Source organism: Apteryx rowi, unplaced genomic scaffold (genome assembly GCF_003343035.1).
Source record: "Apteryx rowi isolate R43461 unplaced genomic scaffold, aptRow1 scaffold_161, whole genome shotgun sequence".
Lineage (NCBI taxonomy): Eukaryota > Metazoa > Chordata > Aves > Apterygiformes > Apterygidae > Apteryx > Apteryx rowi.
Window position 1 is genome coordinate 487,419 of NW_020447875.1, and position 17,894 is coordinate 505,312.

At 37.7% G+C, this 17,894-nt stretch overlaps 1 protein-coding gene across 2 annotated transcripts in view; it reads left to right on the plus strand.

Moving 5' to 3' along the window:
* Positions 1–17,894, plus strand: part of MCC (MCC, WNT signaling pathway regulator) — a 206,629-nt gene that overhangs the window by 46,892 nt on the left and 141,843 nt on the right. Inside the window, exon 1 of one of the 2 annotated variants that reach the window (XM_026059902.1) lies at positions 4,591–4,647. The exons of the other annotated variant lie outside the window; for it this stretch is intronic. Within the exon in view, the coding sequence (XP_025915687.1) occupies positions 4,591–4,647 (57 nt within the window). Of the gene's footprint in view, positions 1–4,590; positions 4,648–17,894 lie in introns of those variants that run through there. 2 annotated transcript variants of the gene reach the window in all.

Here is a 17,894-nt window from a genome sequence, read left to right on the forward strand (position 1 = left end):
CCAGAGACAACCAAAAGATAGACTCCTCAGTAAATATCTGATACTTTTCAATGATTCTTTTAACACAGGTTAAGAAAAAAACAGTAAGGAAATGGAATAGAGTGGCCATCAGAGTGGCCATCAGATTATTAGAGCAACAGTGAGCAAACTGGCCACGCTAATGATTGTTACTGGATAATTCTGAAATTTTCTTGGGAAGAATCTGTCAGTGCAAATGCATATACCTACAGGCAGTATGCAGCTCGAGTGCTTTAGAGGTACAGAAAGCACCAGTTGGTCAGAATGCAGTGAGGTTGGCTGGAAGCTCAGCCCAGTCTTGACCGAATATGTTTGGCATATACTTTTTCTATCCACCTCAGTGACAGTCAGGTTCATCCAGTTTGTCATTCTTGTTTGTGTTATGGTAATACAGGCTGAGGCATCCACTGAGACTAGGCCCTCTTGGGCTAAGAAATGTACAAGTGTATATTAAGAGATTCCACCCCCAAAGGCTGTAGAGGCTAAATAAAGAAGGCAGACACAAGGTTGAGAGCAAGGGAGTGTTGTTATCCTAGATGAGGAACTGAGGAAGGGAGAGAGTAAATGAACAGTCAGCAGCCAAACAGAAATGGATAGGGATCGAGCCTAATAGGCACCTCTTTCTGTCTGGATCGCAGGGCTCTCCCTTCTCCTTCTGACAATACTAAATTGGCATTCTCAAGATTTTTCTTTGTTTTCCTTGAAGCCTGCCTGTGGCACAAGCCAGTGGAAAAATGCACTTGGGCTTCAACAAAGTTCTTAGTACCCCAGTACTGTATGAGATCACTTAGTGTATTTGAAAACAGTGAAACTGCCTAGAGACAATTGGTCAGACCTATCTGGGAATTTAATTCTGTGATACAATACGGTTCTTACTGAGTTAACAAATGGAATTGGAGAAATGCTAGATAACCTTAAATTTCACAGAGGAGCAAGATCTAAATCCTAAAATATTCAGAAGATGTTCAGACGGTATTGAGTCATGATTTAAAAGTTTTGATATAATGATAATTATTTTACAAGAGTGATTACATTTAGTCTTAGCTAACTCTCTGCAATGAAGAAGTGCCCACAAATCAGGTACCAGATTCTCATTTCACAATGGGAAAAACAAAGGCCTCTTGTAATTAAGATGAGCCTTGCTACCGGTTTATCTGTATATGTATCCTTTAAGGCTGTCTTGTAGCTTTTTTGTATGGTTACAGTTCAGGGGAGGAAAACAAACAATCAAGGGAGAGTGCTGTGCTTACACAAACACACAGTATCCTGTATCTGTTAAAATAGATGGTTAGAACTAGAGCAGACCCACTGATCAGCAAGAACAGTGGCAAGTCCATAGACTCCCAGAAGTATCAATGCATGTGGGGATTCCTGCAAAAGTATCCAAAATAGAAATCCATGAACGGGTAAAAACTGCTCTTTATCACTCTAGAAGTATTGATTCAGGAGTTTCTAAGGACTTTAAACTAAATGGAAACTGGCAGTAGCAGTATCTGTGGGTTAGTTAAAGATAATGGTGGATGCTTTCCAACTCAGAAATGTGCATGCCTGTACCACCTGGTATGAGCATGCAGCAATTGTAATGGGAGTTAGCTGGGATTAAAGTAAAATAATTTTTCGTCCCTGTTTGGTTTATCTGTTTCATTAATTTGCAAGTCGGTTACAACTCTTCTTAAATTTAAAATAAGTACTGCTCTGATAGTATCTGCATGTACCTGCTGTGTTCTTGTGTACATCTGAAATAATACAAATTCTGCTTTTGTTTTGCAGTCRATGACTCTCTTTCTACCATGTTAGTGTTTGGATTGGAAGGGAACAGAATAAAATCCTGTGTAACATCTGGGTGCAGTACTGTGTGGAGCTAGTTCAGATCCTCAGGTGTCCTGCACCCTTATGCTTGGGTGTCCATGCAGTGTCATGTGCCCTGTCTGTCCAGTAGCTAGTCTGCCAGGAGTTGACAGCAGTGGCGAGTGATGAAGGTGAATCAAAGCTATTCTAATTTCTGAGTGCCTGTTTTTAGTCAGGTAGGAACTATTTGCCAGTATAGGGGTATAATATGGAAAATGCAGTGGTTTAGAATCATAATTAATATGACCTTCCTTTAGATAAAGAAAACCTTACAACTTTATTCTTAAGCAATTCTAGGGCTCATCTGTGTTTTGGAGAACCTGTGCTGTGTGTGCTAGAATTGGGCAGAGATGAGATCAGAGATTTTAAGGAGTTGATAGAGAATATAGGAGTTGTTAGAGATACTGACCCAGAATGCAAGAAGTTTGTCATTCTTCTATTTGGGAAGGTGTAACCTGGAAAAGATAAAGCGTTTTTAAATGTACCGTGTCAGCTGCAGCAGGTTTTGAACCAAAGTTGTTCTTCCTCATTTATGAGAAATGAGGTAAGTCACTATTAAATATCTCTGTTTCTAGGAACAAAGCACTACTTATCCCATTGTAATGCACAGCAAAGCAGTGTGCAAAACTACTTTGTTCCAAAATTATACTGTTCTGTATGGCCATCTGTGGTCTACAGGACTCTGCATCATCCTGGCTCCCTACCCCCTGGAGGCAGGTTTTGCTGTTTGCCCTGTGCTGTGTGTTTCTTTTGGCTGAGACAGCAGCAATCTGCCACAAGAGAGCAGTGCAGCCTGTTGCCGGTATTTGAGGGAAAGTAAATGTGAACATATGTCGGGAACAAAGCACATGAATAAGGACGATTACGGGGAAGCAACTGAACGTACAGACAGAACTGAATGTAAAGGTGAGACTGGGCAGATGCTCTCCAGGAAGAAAATCCTGAAAGATGGAGGCAATATAGGTGGACATGAAAAAAGAAGGGAAATTAAAAAAAAAAAAATTACTAGAAAGCAACCTGGAGAATGGGAAAAATACAGGAAAGAGAAAGAAAAGGCTGGAAAATAGAGCTGGAGGATGGAAGTAAAAAATGCATGTAGAGACTGTGGCATTTCTCCTTACCCCCTGAGTTGGAAGGGAAAGCTGCAGTTTGTGATCCTGGTACTGAGGAAGGACTGGGGGCCTGAAGCTTAGACCCAGAAAGTAGTGCTAGTGCTTTTCAGTATAAGAAATTGATATACATATGTTTATCTTAGTCCTCGTTCTTAATCTATTTTCTATATTGTCATTTGGATGAATTATATTTATCTGCATACTGGTATTCATCTGTGATTAATATGATTAATAGAGGAGAAAAAAATTAAAATCACAGGGTGATTTTCAAAGTGTTACTCTTGGAGAGCATTGTTTGCCACGTAAACGTATTTGCTGGGGTGTGAGGATTGTGCCATGGCTTATATAGAATTTATTTCTGTTTCTTATTAAAAAAAATTAACTCTTAGCAGGATTTGATGCTTTAGTAATATATTGTATTAAACCAAGATGATCAGGTAAATTTCAGCTGCAGCGTGTGGTATTCCCAACTTCTAACTTCAGAAGTATATCATAACCCTGCAGCACAAAGCATGTAGGGCTACCACCATATTTTGGGGGATTGGTGGGGGGAAAAAGGAGGTTTCTTTTTGCAATGAGCACAACATGTCCACAAACCCATCGTGTTAAGGATTTTTCTGGATTATTAGTTGGATGTTGAAATCAAATGTTGGGTTTTTTTTCCTTTATTCTGGTAGCATCTTCCCATTTGTAAAACATCAGTGTGCTGTGTAAAATCTGTGGCTTTCTAATGGTGCTTTGGGGCTTCCTGTGACCTTTTGAAATCATTACAGTTCCCCCCCAGTCCCCCCCCCCAACTCTTCTTTCTTAATTGTACATGGGAATAGGGAAATATGAATCCAACTTACTGTTATCCAAGTGGCTTTTCCTGTTAGTTACTTATCTTTATAGTTTTGAGTAATTAGTATACAGAAAGCTGGAAAGATGCCTGTAATTCCAAAATGAACTCTCTGTAGCTCTCCCTCCCATTTACACTCTCCTTTTAGTACCGCCCCTTCCATGCACCCTTTAGCCAGCAGCAAGACAGCTGTGTTTGATCATAAACCACTTAAACTCCATGCTCACTGGCAGGGGAAACTTTAGCGTGAAGTGCAGGATCGGTTTGTCTCTGGAGGTGGCGGTTTCCTCTCTGGTGCCTTCTCTCTCCCAACACGAAAGATCTTCACAGCGCTATTGTCATRTTTTCACTGTGAGCTTGTATGAAGCTCACCAAATTGTTCCGAGTACGTTAAACGGCTTTGGGAGATGCCCTCAAACAGATTTGGGGAAGAGGGCAGCATAAAACGGACGGCAGAGATGAAGCACAGCTTACAGATGGACTAGGAGAGCCGTAGGATCCGGCGAGCAGTACTTTCCCTGCATTCTGCAAGCACTCCACAGTGTTAACAAGTCTTTTGCAGCAATGAGTTGTCTGTGAAGTGAAAACTAATTTGGCTCTTTTAGAAGATCTTGCATCATTAATTTGAACTGTATCAATGTGGAGTGAAAATGGCTGTCTAGAGCAAAATGTGCAAGACAGAAATCTTGGAAAAGAAGGAAGTATTGAATCTGTTAAACAAAGCTTGGAAGCATTAAAATCTGTAAAAATCGTCAAGCTCTGAAAAGTCTAATCATGAATTCTGGAGTTGCTATGAAATATGGAAATGACTCCCCTGCAGAGCTGAGTGAGGTAAGCAGTTTCAGTGTCCTTCTTTATGCTTAAAAAAAAAAAAAAAATCCTCTCCCTTTTGGGCTTTCAGACTACAAGCAATGCAATTAAAAATTAATAGAATGTGTATCTTGCTGTAACTTGCTGTGCCAGTCAGGAAATGACCTGTACTTGCTTGCTGCTTTAGTCTGAATAAGTGGTGAAAAGCAAATGGTTGTAACCATGTAAAGACATTTTTCTCCTGTAGTATGGCAGCACGGATTCCCTCACCTCCCAAGAGCTGTATTTATACCCAACATTCATCTTTGCAGTAGGTGAAATCTCAGCTGGAGATCTCAGCTGAGATTAAGTGTATGATGACTAATTTAGAAGGGAAGTGGGGTGAGCGGAAGGTGACAGATATTTATTGGTAAGACAACAACATTGGCAGAAGTTGTGTTTGATTGTGTTTAGCTAAGGTGATGTTGTTCCTTTGGATTAGATGAATATTTCCTTGCCTAAAAAGAGAGGAAATAAGCCATGGGAAACTTTTTGCTTTTCCCTTACAAACCAAAGTAAGGTGTTATTTCTTATAGTTGCAGGTTTATCTGTTTTTTTCTACAACRTTGCTTGTTTTTAATTAATTTGAATTTAAGGCCACATCAGATACTATGTAAATGTTTAATAAATTTGTTAGAAGCAGTATCTTCTGACAGTTATTGAAATGTCTTAGATGTGCCACCTTAATGAGCTTATTTGTCCTGAGAACTGCTAATTTTAGTTGCTATGAAACCCTGAGCATCTTATTAAGGTCATTTTGTAGAAAATTGAATATGCAATCTATATTGCCCCAGTTTAAATGAAATCCTTCTCTTTCCCCTTGCCCATTTCTTTGATGTACCTTTTATTGTAATGTATCATTTACTTATTTTGTATGTTTGTTTTATTAGAAGCAGTATGATACGCTTGACAGAATGAAAAAGTTCACAATTTGTACAGGAGAAAGCAGAGTAGGTACTGAGCCAGTACAGTATGCTGCCATACAGAGAAACAGTAGGTTTGTGACTGTGGAGTTTTAATGAAAGAAATTTCATAATGTTCCTACTTTAAGTAAAAAAAAAAAAAAAAAAAAAAAATTTAGTTTAATTAACTTTGTGTTACTCTCACAAATGATTGCTTAAAAACAGTATATTGGCACCTCAGCCTAAATTAAGTTCATAAACTCAGCATAAAAGCCCAGGATATTTTTGGTAGGAGTCTGCCATGGTGTTTCTGGCTACAGCTGTATTAATGGCTTATTGATCACTGCTTTCTATCCCCTCAACATTTAATTTTCAGGACTGTGTAAGATCACATAAAACCTGGAGTGTCAGCGAGGTTGGATAGTTATTTGGAGCAGGCAGTGTTTACTGGTAACACGTCTACCTAACTGGACTAATTGAAATTTTACCAGTTCAAATTTACTGTACTCGTTCACAGTGTAAGACTTTTTTGTAACAAGATATTTCTTATCTTTTTCTTCTGACATTTTAACATGGGAAATATCAAAAGAAGGCTGTGACCATGCATCATGGCACATTTTTGTTTGTTTATTTAGTTTAAAAAAAAAACAAAAAACTTGGGTTATGTTTGTACTCCAGGGCAACTGATAGGCCCCCTGCTGACTGCAGACAAAGTGGTGAAGATCTTAAACTCTTAACTTCCCCAGCTGTTGTTCATCATCTTTACAGATGGTTTTCACCTTTGTGATTTGAGCTGCTGGTGTGAGCATGCTTTTAGCATGTTTCACTCAAAGGGCCAGGTTAGTTTCAGCATTGGTCTTTGATAAAGCAGCTCATTTTGAATGAAGTATGGAGGGCTTACAGTGGTATCATATCCTCCATGGGAGAGGAGCCGTGAGAAGATCTGTAAGTACTCTGAGATGCAGTTAGTTGTTCACCTCTAACCTTAAATTATTCAACCAACTTTTGTCTCCCTGTAGTTTGTGTGCTCATATTAGACTTTATAAGGTTGATTGTTGCTACAGAGTCTCTTCAAAATCTTTCTTTTCCTACTAGTGAATTGAACTGTTTTTTCTTGCTGTTATTGAAGATTAAGAAGCCCTGAGTAAAGGCTGTACATATATTATTTAACTCTGTTTCTCACCTCTTCTTCATGCTTTTCCCCTTTCCCTTTTTTCTGTCTGTATCTTCTTGTATGGCATGTTTGGTTTTGGTCACTGGAAGACAATAACAACACGTTCATTTAAACAACGGAAAAAGGTGGAATTGACAACAATGGGAATTTGACGAGACTAGTACAGTCTTAGTGGATTTTCACATGCACCCCTAACTCTACTGTCAGCTTGTATTTTCACATTACAGTGGGCTGTTACCAGTATATATGGCTGAACAGCAAATATGGTAACAGACCAAGAATGACCATCATAAGAACATGATGCACATTGGGGTTTGGTGTGGGTGCCTGGGTCTCTTTACCTGAGTACAGGGAGCTCTAGGCATGAAACTACTGTTATTAAAATCAACAGGAAGACTTCAAAGCTTTGGAGATATAATGCATTCTTCAATGGATGCATTAGACAAAATAGAAAATGAAATTGTTGCAGTGCTTTCCATTTGTATTGAAACTTCTTTTTGCTTGAGAGGTACATCTATCTTTGGAAAAAATGGGCTACAGCTGTAGTTGTAGAAATTGRTGTGTGGATATTTGCTATTCCTAAACTGTTGTCTACGTAAACATAGGTCTTGATAGTCTTTATTTACTCCTCACCACCCTTCCTCCCCCCCCGTCCAAGTTCATGCTGAAAGTAAAAAAAAAACCCAAACCTCAAAACAAAACAAAGAAAAACAAACAAAAAAAACCCCCAACCTTGATTTCTTTCACTGGTCACTCATACTTCTACAAAACTCATGATTTGTTTTCAGTGGCCCCTAACTGCAGAGTTCAAGCTATTGTTATTGATACATGTATTAATAACTATTACCCTATTTCCTCTGCTTTCCCTTCAACCTACTCTTTTTTTGCTTTCCAAACAAGGAATGATTAGTCCATGTGCTCTTTTTATGGCAGATTCAGAGTGTTGCAGAGAGAGGTAGAAGAAGCGTTGTTCTCATTATACAGTAGCAAGGCTTGCAGTGGTGCTGTTAGCGTTTTTCTTTTTTTTAATATATGACACATTAGGAGAGGCAAATCTAAAATTTGCTGATGACTGTTGTACCCAATGAGAATGTAGGAGAGGTTTTGATACCTTTGAAAATACAAAATAATGTCCAACCAAGCTCTCTTTTACTTTTATGAAATGGGCTTTCAGTTGTCAATATTATGGCATAATATTATTTGCACACTTTGCTTTTTAAGGCTTGATTAAGAAAGAACGTGATTTTTATACAGTATATGACAGCCAAATTAGGTAAATACTCTGTGGATCCTCTGGATTCCCTAAAAAAAAACCCCAAAAACTGGGGGKTTTTTTTAGTCATATGATACTGTAAACCTTGAGTGCAATCACAGAGTATATTTTTAAGGCCAACACTATGAATGGTATTGAAAGCATGTACAGATATAGTTCAGTGCACAGAAACTGCAATTACAGATTTGTTTTTATGTAGTTAAAAATGAAACTATGTCAGAATTTATACACTTAGTACATATGCGGTTAGTTATTCTGCAGGGAGAGGTATTTGTATGGAAGGAGTTGGAGTGCTTAATCTGTATTTTCTTTGTTTTCCAAATTCAAAATACCACCTTTTGACTCAGCAAGTCCCTGAGCCTCGAACTGCATGATGGTGAAACAGCGCTGYGGGGAGGTAGTGCTACATGCTTGCTCCCTAGTCACCTGCTGTTGATGTGGCATGCTGAGGTGGGGAGATCCGTGGTCTGACCTAGTACAACTGTAGGGCTAAATCTTGTCAGTAGTTATGCACGTGCCTAATTTTGGGACTATTCAAATTAGTAGTGTAGAAACAAGAAAGGAACCGAAGTACCGTGCTTCATAGTGTCCTTCTCAGTTGTATATTAAAGGGCTAATTATATCCTTGGATTGAGAGTGAAATTCTGTCCTTGGATATAATTTTCACTAAAGTGAGTCTCGTGAATTTGCTGATAGTAAAATTATGCCTAAGAGAACTTGTCATGGGCTAAGAGCTGATATCTTATTGCAATATATTCAGCACTTTCGATGCAGCTGTTTTTTCTTAATGTGATTGTTACTGTGTTCTTTTAGCACTTCTTGTGATGGTGTATAATTTTTGAAAAGGATGTATTCTTTTCTGCACAGCAAAATTAGAAGATAACCTGCTTGTTTAGGTGCATACTTTATACCTTCTGCCTCTTTCTTTGTGCCGGGAAGTCAGGTGTTTAGAAGGTAAATGTTGTTGTTTGCAATCTTAAATATAGCTGCACTTTCTTTAACCATTTACATTGCCTGGAACAAACAGCTTGGCTCTTCATCTTTGAAAAAGGACCTTTTTTTTTTTTTAACCAACAAGGTATTTAAAGTTTTGGGGAGGGGAAGGAAAGATAGGATTCAAAGTTTTTCTTTGGGTGGGAAACAGAATAGCGAGTTCATAAAAAGGGTTTCACCAAAATTTTGCATGTAATGCAAGATGTGAAGAGATAAAGGGATAGCCAAATTTTAGAGGCTTAAATTACAACTTTCTTTATAATTTTAGTGTAGGACAATATTGTGCTTTTTTTTAAGATTCATGTTGCACCATTGCTATACTTTCAGATTACACTTCAAGAAAAACAGAATGTAGAAGAAAAATTACAGAAAGAAAAGGGGCTGTGTTGCTCGAAGTTGTATTCGTGAGGCCAGTGAATGAGCTGGAGGTGGCCCTGGAGTGGAGGGGGTAGCCAGTGGGAGAGCAGCGTACTGGGGCAGAGCTGGCAAGGGAGGAATTCTGCAGTGGCAATCCCCACCTTGAGGTAGTTTTACATGTTCTTCTGTTCTTTTAGAACATGTGTCAGCTTGTGCTCATACTGTACATACATGTGAGGAAATAGCACTGAGGGAACGGTGAACAGGTTTTGTACRTATTTAAGGCTTGGAATAAAACTCAAACACTTGCTTTAGCTTCCTGAGTTTGGTAGTCTTATCATTAAAATGGTGAGTAAATGTCACACTAATATTGCATCTGCTTTCTGAATGGTCTCTGGCCATGCTGGTGTACTCTCAGTACCCCTTTTGTAAGCAGATGGATGCACCATTTCCCACTGGAATCCTCTCTCTGATACTGSACATAACTTTTGCCTTCAATATCAAAGATGTATGGAAATTGTAATGAAAAGGCAATGTGTACATCATCTTGCTACCAGAGAGGGTACAGTTTCCCCCAGTCAGAGGATGTTTTGGGGACCATGATAAATTGTTAATGTTGATTCTTTAAAATATTGTGGTCTTGCAGTGGAACAGAGTGGAATGTGATTATCAAATACTAAACATGGCATATTTTTTAATTACTTTAACCTTGAAAAAGTTGCATAACGGATTTCTTTGGTAACAACAGACAAACCAAAACAGTTAACAGTTTGTGTGAACTGCTGACTAATGACTGATGTTAAACATATAAGTCTTAGGAAAGGGAATGCACCCCAGATGCTTGGATCAGAGTATCTTCAGGAGAGACTAAATGGGTTAAATGGGTTCTAGTAGAGATCTGAGTAAAAATTTTATTTGTTGGGTAGCAATAATACCCCTAGCCTTACAAGTGTGTTCTCGGCTTTGTTACTGCAGAGACACTGAGGTACGGTTTGCTGCACCTCTTTATAAATGTTTTCTTTGGGTAAACTCTGCCCAATCTCTTTCTTCTTTCCTGGTTTGTGTGGGCTTTGTGAAGTGCAAAGCAACCTTACAAAACTGACATTTTCCTATACTGTTGCCTTGTGGGATGTTGAGACAGTAAATGTAAAGTATAACTACAGAATTTAAAATGTTACTATGAATCTCAGTTACCTTGATGTAGCTATCTCATTTAAAGAGAAGATTTTAGTGGAGAATTTTAATGGGCAAGCTTCTGGATATTAGCTATGAAGTCTGAATGTAACTTTTAGATTAGATAAACTTCTGTCCTATGCCATAAATCTACTACAGATTATTCATCTCTTTGAAAAATCTAATTTATTTTTATATTTGATTTTTGAAATTTTATGATGAATTATATAGGTGAAAGCATCCTTTAAAAGGGGAAAGTCGGCTTTTCCAGAGTTATTTGGACATCCACAGTTTATTAATGGACATCCGGTTTAGTCAGGCGAGMTTGCTGTTATGTTATCAATGAGCTGAACTGCTGATTTGAGAAACATGGATTAGAACATGAACTTGGATCCATAGTCTAGCTGAGGGGGCTCTATTTCTGGCATGATCAACGTATGTAATTTCCAGTGTGACTGATGCATGGTATTTCCGGTGTAAAAAACATAGGGACTTCAAAGAAGGTTTATTTTCTGGATTTGTGTGAGCTGCTTATCAGACACAGAGTATGTTCCAGGCTAAGATGTTATTAAATTGAAGCACTATAGAAAGATTACTTGAAATGCCCAGACACTGTCAGCACAGATAATGCTCTTCTGCAGCCTCCTGTTGGCAAAAATAAAAAAAGGCAAAGGTTATGTAACATATCTGCCTGCCTGATATTTTAATATACCTAGCTATTGAAAAACACTTCTGAAAAATGCGCTATAGGCTGAGAATTTAATAAGGACAAATACATGCTATGAAAGTACCATTAGCAGTGTATTGGAATCTGTAAATCTTGGAGATTTGATGTTTTTATTCTTAGATCAAAAACCCAGAAGTTCATTCTTGGGAGAGTTTTGGAGGTGAAGGTGAAGTCACCCTTCCTCTAGTCTCCTTCCAAACTTTGTTGGAGTATTTCTTTGTCATTGATCAGTCTTGGACCTACCAGGACTTGYCTGTGGGTGCTGTGAGGCAACTGTTGCAAGACTCTCCTTCAGAAGCTTTTGTGTGCTCCTCTGCAATCTAYGGATCTATGGTTTGTAAAGGGAAAACATGAGCAAAAGCTTGTGAAAGAGGAAGAATCCATAGATTGCAGAGTTGCTGTTTCCAAAGATAGAAGCGTCCATGTTGCATGTGTATGTGAAGGAGGAAGGGGCGCAGAGAGAGGTTTGTGATGAAATTGGACAGCTGTGGTAGGATATAATGAGATATTTTGTTCCGGTGCTCTGACTTCTGTTTTTTATTTGTGCTTCAGTTTTATTGTCTTTGTGACACCATATGGTATTTAAAGTCACAGGTTTTACTTGTGTGGCGACTGCTACTTTCTAAACCCTGTGGAAAAGCCTGTTGGAGCTCTTATGTTGCATGTAGCAATAATATGTCAACCTATGTACTCTGTAGGGAAACGTGGTGAGCCTCGAATTCAAAGATTCTTTGTGATAGATGGAGGGAGGTTTGGTGTGCAAGGTGGCATCTGGTGCTGGTAAAGAGACTGCCTTGACACTAATAGCAGTCTGTTAGCCCAGTGTCAGGATTTGCCGTATAAATGAACCTTCTGCATGAATGATTTGTATTTCCTGGAGATTCGAATTTCTACTTTGTAACAGTAGAGATATTCATGACTCTGGAAATTAGCTTACATCTTCCAACTCTGTTGTTATCATACATGAAAAATTTGTGATTGAAATTAAAATATTAAATGACATAAATCTCTTCAGTTGTGACAAATTCAAGAAATATGGAAAAAAGTTTTTTGTCTGTGTGTATAAACATACCCAACTTACCTATGTATAAATTTTTGCCGTAGATTGTAAAGCTGGCTAAATTGTATTGGCTTTTTTTTTTTTTGCAAGTGAAAGATTGTAAAGCTGACTAAATTGTACTGCCTTTTTTTTTCGCAAGTGAAAGCTTCTGAAAGTGTGTAGTTGGTATCTAAAATTCTAGGAAAAAAATAACGTGGTTTATTTTCCCTTTCTTTTTCAGTATTACTGTTTGTGGTGCCCCCCCCCCAGATAAGGCATTAAACCAGCCCCAGGTTGGGAAGGGCAGCCTTTGCTGGTGGAATAGGGATGGTGCCAGAGCTGTGTGGGCTTTAGGCTGCGTCTCGTGTTGACTTTGAGTAAACCTCTGTGCTTCTTCATGCGCATCTCTTTTTTTGCCTTGTCTGCTTTGTAAGCTCTCTTGAGTTGGAGATTGTTTTTTGTTGATTGTTTGTATGGTGATGCTGTAAGGGAACTGCTGGCCATTATTTGAATGTGCATAATTAATAACGATTTGAGTCATTGAAAGATCCCAAGATACTTGTAATAAAAAGTGAGATTTTCACGTGGAGTTGTGGTAGAATTTTGGCATTACAGATAAGTTGCGTGAGCTGGAAACAATGAGGTAACAGCTAAAGGTTTCTACAGCTTCACTAAGGCCTCCACAGTCTACCTCTCTTTTCATGTTCTGAAATTGTGTTCAGAGTGCTGTGTGATCTTAAACTGCTGGCTTAATAAGCACATGGAAAAAGCTGCTTCTTTTAATGCAGGACTATATTATACAAAATATTTTTAAATAATATGTATGTAAATATTTAGATGTAGCAGGTGACCCAAAAAATTAAAGCAGAAATGCTTGTGGTGTTTAAATTTGTTTTATTTTTAAACAGGATTTAACCCTGTTCAGGTGTTTCTTTCTGCAGCAGCCAAATGTCTCTGTTTTAAAGTTAAATACATGTAAATGCAGATAAAAGTGTGGTCAGTGTGGGATGACTGAAGAATTACTTTTTTGTTGTTTTTTTGGTTTAAGTACATCATTGTTTGTACTTGTGTTGCTCCGTTATTTTTGATTAAATTCAAAGGTGTTGTGAAGAACAGTGGGCTATTAATGGCTGCTAATGTAATGATAAATACGATTTTATTATTAAAGTATAGAATGCTGAGCAATATAAAGTAGAAATAGATTACCCGTTAAAATATTAGGTTTGTTGTTCTGTGTTAAATATCTGTATTCATTAAGGAAATTCCAAACTTTTGGTCTTAAAATAAAATTAAAAAAAAAAAAAGGTATTGTAATGCAATGACAGAGTTAAGCATTTATAGGTGGGACTGATATTGCCCTCTGTTAAGGTTCCTTCCTCATACGAATTCCTGTTGCATTTTAGCTTTGCCAGACTTTGGCCATTCAAACTGAAACTTTGGCCATAAGCTGAATTTATTGGGAAAATTATCAGGCAAAATATTGCATTTGTTTCCACAAACAAAGCTAGAGAAACAGACAAAGCTTTTTTTTGTTTAAAAAAAAAAAACCTGACAATTCTTTCTGCTGTCACCATGCTTTGAAACAGTACTTGAAATTTGCCAGTGTATTAGCATTTATATGATTTTTCTTTTAACTGATCCTGCAAAGATATTTGGGGAAGGGGGCAAAAATGTTTGCAAGTCCTCAGTACAAGACTTGTCTGGATCACTGCAACTAAAACTTCTGAAGATTTCACTAAGCCTCCTTTATCTCAGAGGAGTTGGACTTGAAAATTAGAAAAAGGCACAAGGGAGAGTACAAAAGGAAAAGCTGGAAGGTGGGCTGGAAGGAGAGACCAGAACTTGGAGTGAGGAGATTGGGCATGAAAGGAGAGGGGAGCTGAGGTCACAGGGGGAAGCTGGATGTGTTGCAAGATGCCCAGGCTGGGGCATGAGAAGGGGACCTGTGAGGCTGGGGAGAGAAGAGAGCTGAAAAGGGTGTGGGTGAGACCTGGATATGAGCTATGGAACACAGAGTTGAAGACAGAGGAGACTGGAAAAGAAGCCAAGATACGAGAGACTAGGACTGGATATGTGTGGGGACACGAAATACATGCACGCTTCCCATCTGTGCAGAGGAAAAACATCATGCAGTTTTAGTGTCTGTTTTAATACATTAGTGCAAAGGCTTTGAATTAGGTTTGCGCTAACACTGTAAATCTAGCCTTTCTAATTTTTGAGTGCTGGGCTTTGAACCATAATAATGCTGCTTTTTTTTWAAATGCTGGTTGTTTGCAGTATTATTGTGATTGCATGGTCAATTTTGTACATTACCATCACTAACCTTTGTGGAATTCTGGAAATGATGCAGCAGGTGGTGGCTGGATTTTATTGTAAATTACCAGGATTTCAGTAGAAYGTGATACATCACAATGTAGAAATTTGCGTCAGGCTTATGGAAAATAGCCATCTGCTGATAACTCAAATGAGATACCATTTTAAAAATAGGCCAGTTAAGAGCTCAGAAATATGAGGATCTTTCAGTGTTAGCTAGAATCATAACAGCACCTCTAGTTTCTGGCCCACTAGAGCAACTTGTTGAAATTTGTTCCAAAAAGACTAAATTTTTTAATTGCAGTAACGGAATTATAACTGTCAACATGGAACCATGACACATGGTTGTGATGACATTCAAATACAAGATGATGACTGCAGTCCACTGCTGATAAGCCCAAAGTTATTTCATTGACATCTCAGTGAACTTCTGAACCCTGTTTATAGAGGTTTGGATGCAGTTCCTGGTTTGACTGGTGTTCCTGTAAAACTGAGCATGGGTGGCAGTCTTACTAAGTCAATCCTTTGCAGACAGTAAGCCCAAATGCTTGCAAATGAAGATATTGTGATAAGCTGGCCTTCATCTACAAGAAGCTGGGATGACCTTACCTCAAACTGTTTTCACTTGCTGCCAAGACTTGCTCTTCAGAGGTTTGAATGCATCTAGTTTGATAATCCTTTGCTCTTCTTTGCGTGATATCTAAACTGTGCAGGTTGCTTACTCTTAGACTGTAGCCTGCTATTAAAAAATGGAATCTAGTTTGCTGTTAACAATAGCTAGCATTCGTATTAGCAGCTGGCTTGTCATAGGTATCAGCTGTATATATTATTAGATCTCCCTGATGTTACCTCGTCAAGTGGTACTTCTGCTATACCATCCTTTCTTGGACCTGGCTGGGCTAATGTGCTTGAGATGTGTTTTGTAGCCAAGTACAGAAACCAAAGTGGTTATTATCCCAGCTGCACAAATGACCAAGTACCCACTTATGAATGGTCAGCACCTTTGATGCTGATAAATCTGCCTGAGATGCTTTCATTTTTTTCTGCCCCTTCATTTCTTTTTCCCTTTTGCCTGGATAGCATACAGCATAACTTTTGCTGGTTAGCGATGCTGCTGTTACATGATTTATCAGCTTATTTGGTTCTTTTTATTTGAACTGATTTGCAGGCTTATTGGTTCTTTTAATTTAAATTCATAATGGTCTACCTTTGTTTATCAGCTGGTTCTTTTTCTTTACTTATGTTGAGCAAATGATTACTTTGAGATCTGAATGGTTTGAAATTCTAGAAGCTGAAAAGATATGCCAAAAGTGTRTACTCAGTTTTTGTCTTGTAATGTTTGGTATACATGAAGTCATGATCTGCCAGTTTTTACTAACCTTGTAGAAGGTCTGGCACTTGCTAAATAAGCCATGTTGTTGCTTTCAATGAAATGAGTAAATGAATTAAATCTTTGAGGGAAAATTTGTCTGTAGCTGTAACATGGTATGTCAGCCAACTGCTGTGAATATCAGTATGATAGTAATACTGAGCTGACTGCAGTATATGAAGGAAGGAATTTGTTACTTTATTTCCTCTGATGATTTTCATGTCATGTGCAAAAGTGGTTTTAAGAGTGGATAGAGTCTCTCTATTTCTTCTCCTCCAGTGATGGACATTTTCCCTGTGGTGTAAAGTAGAAAAATGTGTTGGCTCATAACAGTCAAGCCATTGTGGCATGGAGATCTGTATGAATTTAGTTATTCTATGATGGATCTCTACAAAACTCAGAAAGTTTTTTATGCTTTTTTTAAATATGCAGACTCTGTCTCCCATACTGCAGTACTACAGATTTCACAGTAGCAAAGTTCAAATTTAAAATTTGTTTTTGTTATTAAAAAGCTTGCTCTCAACCTTGATTATTTCTTGTGTGAAACAAACAGAAGAGACCTTTAACAGTTGTATTAATGGTTGTAAACTGCAGTAGTAATGTGGAGTTACATAAAGTTTCTAATAATAAAATAGAATTCAAATTACTTTAAATCAGTTTATCATTTGTGAACATTTGCCATTATTGCTGATTCACAACTTTAAAGTGGTTTCAAAACATCATTCTGACAACTGAGTTAGTGTTCTTTTTATAAATCTAACAGTAGAGAATTTTTTCCCCTGTTGACTGTTCAAACTCAGACTGTGCCCTTATATTCAAATGAGTCCCTTTCTTTTTCACATGGCATCACCAGAGCTCTGTTTCACTTAATGTCTCTTAGTGTGTATATATATATGTGTGTGTGTGTGTGTGTGTGTGTGCATTGTTTACCCTTTTTATATATATATATTTTATTGAAAACTTGAGAAGCAGTATCTTTAGGAAGTTGCTGTAAAACAGTACAGTATCTGTGGTAGAACACACTATATCTATGTGAAGCTATGATATTATAACATATTTAAATAAATAAATATTCCCTCCTTACAAGAAACACATAAAGGCATAGAGGACATTCAAGAATTCTAAAACTATTTTTGAAAGGTTTTCTTTAGCTATTTTTTTTTCTGCCTGTGGATTTCCCGTTCCTTTCTTTTACAACTGAAATACACAGTCGCAACCAGGTTTGCATCAAGAAAACATGCTTGTTTCAAAATATCTACTCAGAAAATCAGTGTTTCTGATAGTTGTTAGAAGGAATGCTGAGAAATTAAAATGATGAATTATATGTTTTTTTAGAGTTAAGTCATTCACAATCTGGTAGCGTTCCAGTTTTAGATGTTTTCTAGATTACTTTCCTCCCATTCAACTGGGCTGTGGCTAAAGGTGCCCCTTTTATTTGGCAGAGCAGGAATTGCAAACAGTTGGTAACCTTAAATTGTCTATCTGACTTCTTATTTTAGATTGGCTAAAGGACCAAATTGCCAAGCATCAGTGGGTATTATTTAGGCCAAAGTGCAGTGGTCTTCTCCTCTGTACAGAAAAAGTTAATAAAGCARCTGATAGAATAAGCTTTGTATTAAATCTGAAATGGCAATAATATACAGTAATACTACAATGACAGCAAGGCTTTGTCCTTCTGTAGTGCTTTTCATTTGCAGATCTGAAATAAGTTGTATACCATTATTGATGCAATTATATCACTGTAGTATATGAGAACGTAGGTTTCAATTTGCTATTATGTTGCATTACATGCTTTATCTGAAATGTTATTAGTCAAACTGGTAACTCAATTCCAGTTGCCTGGCTTGGTCTTGCAGAGAGAAGTGTATCTTCTCAGATCATGGTTATGAAAATTATGCTTATAAACATT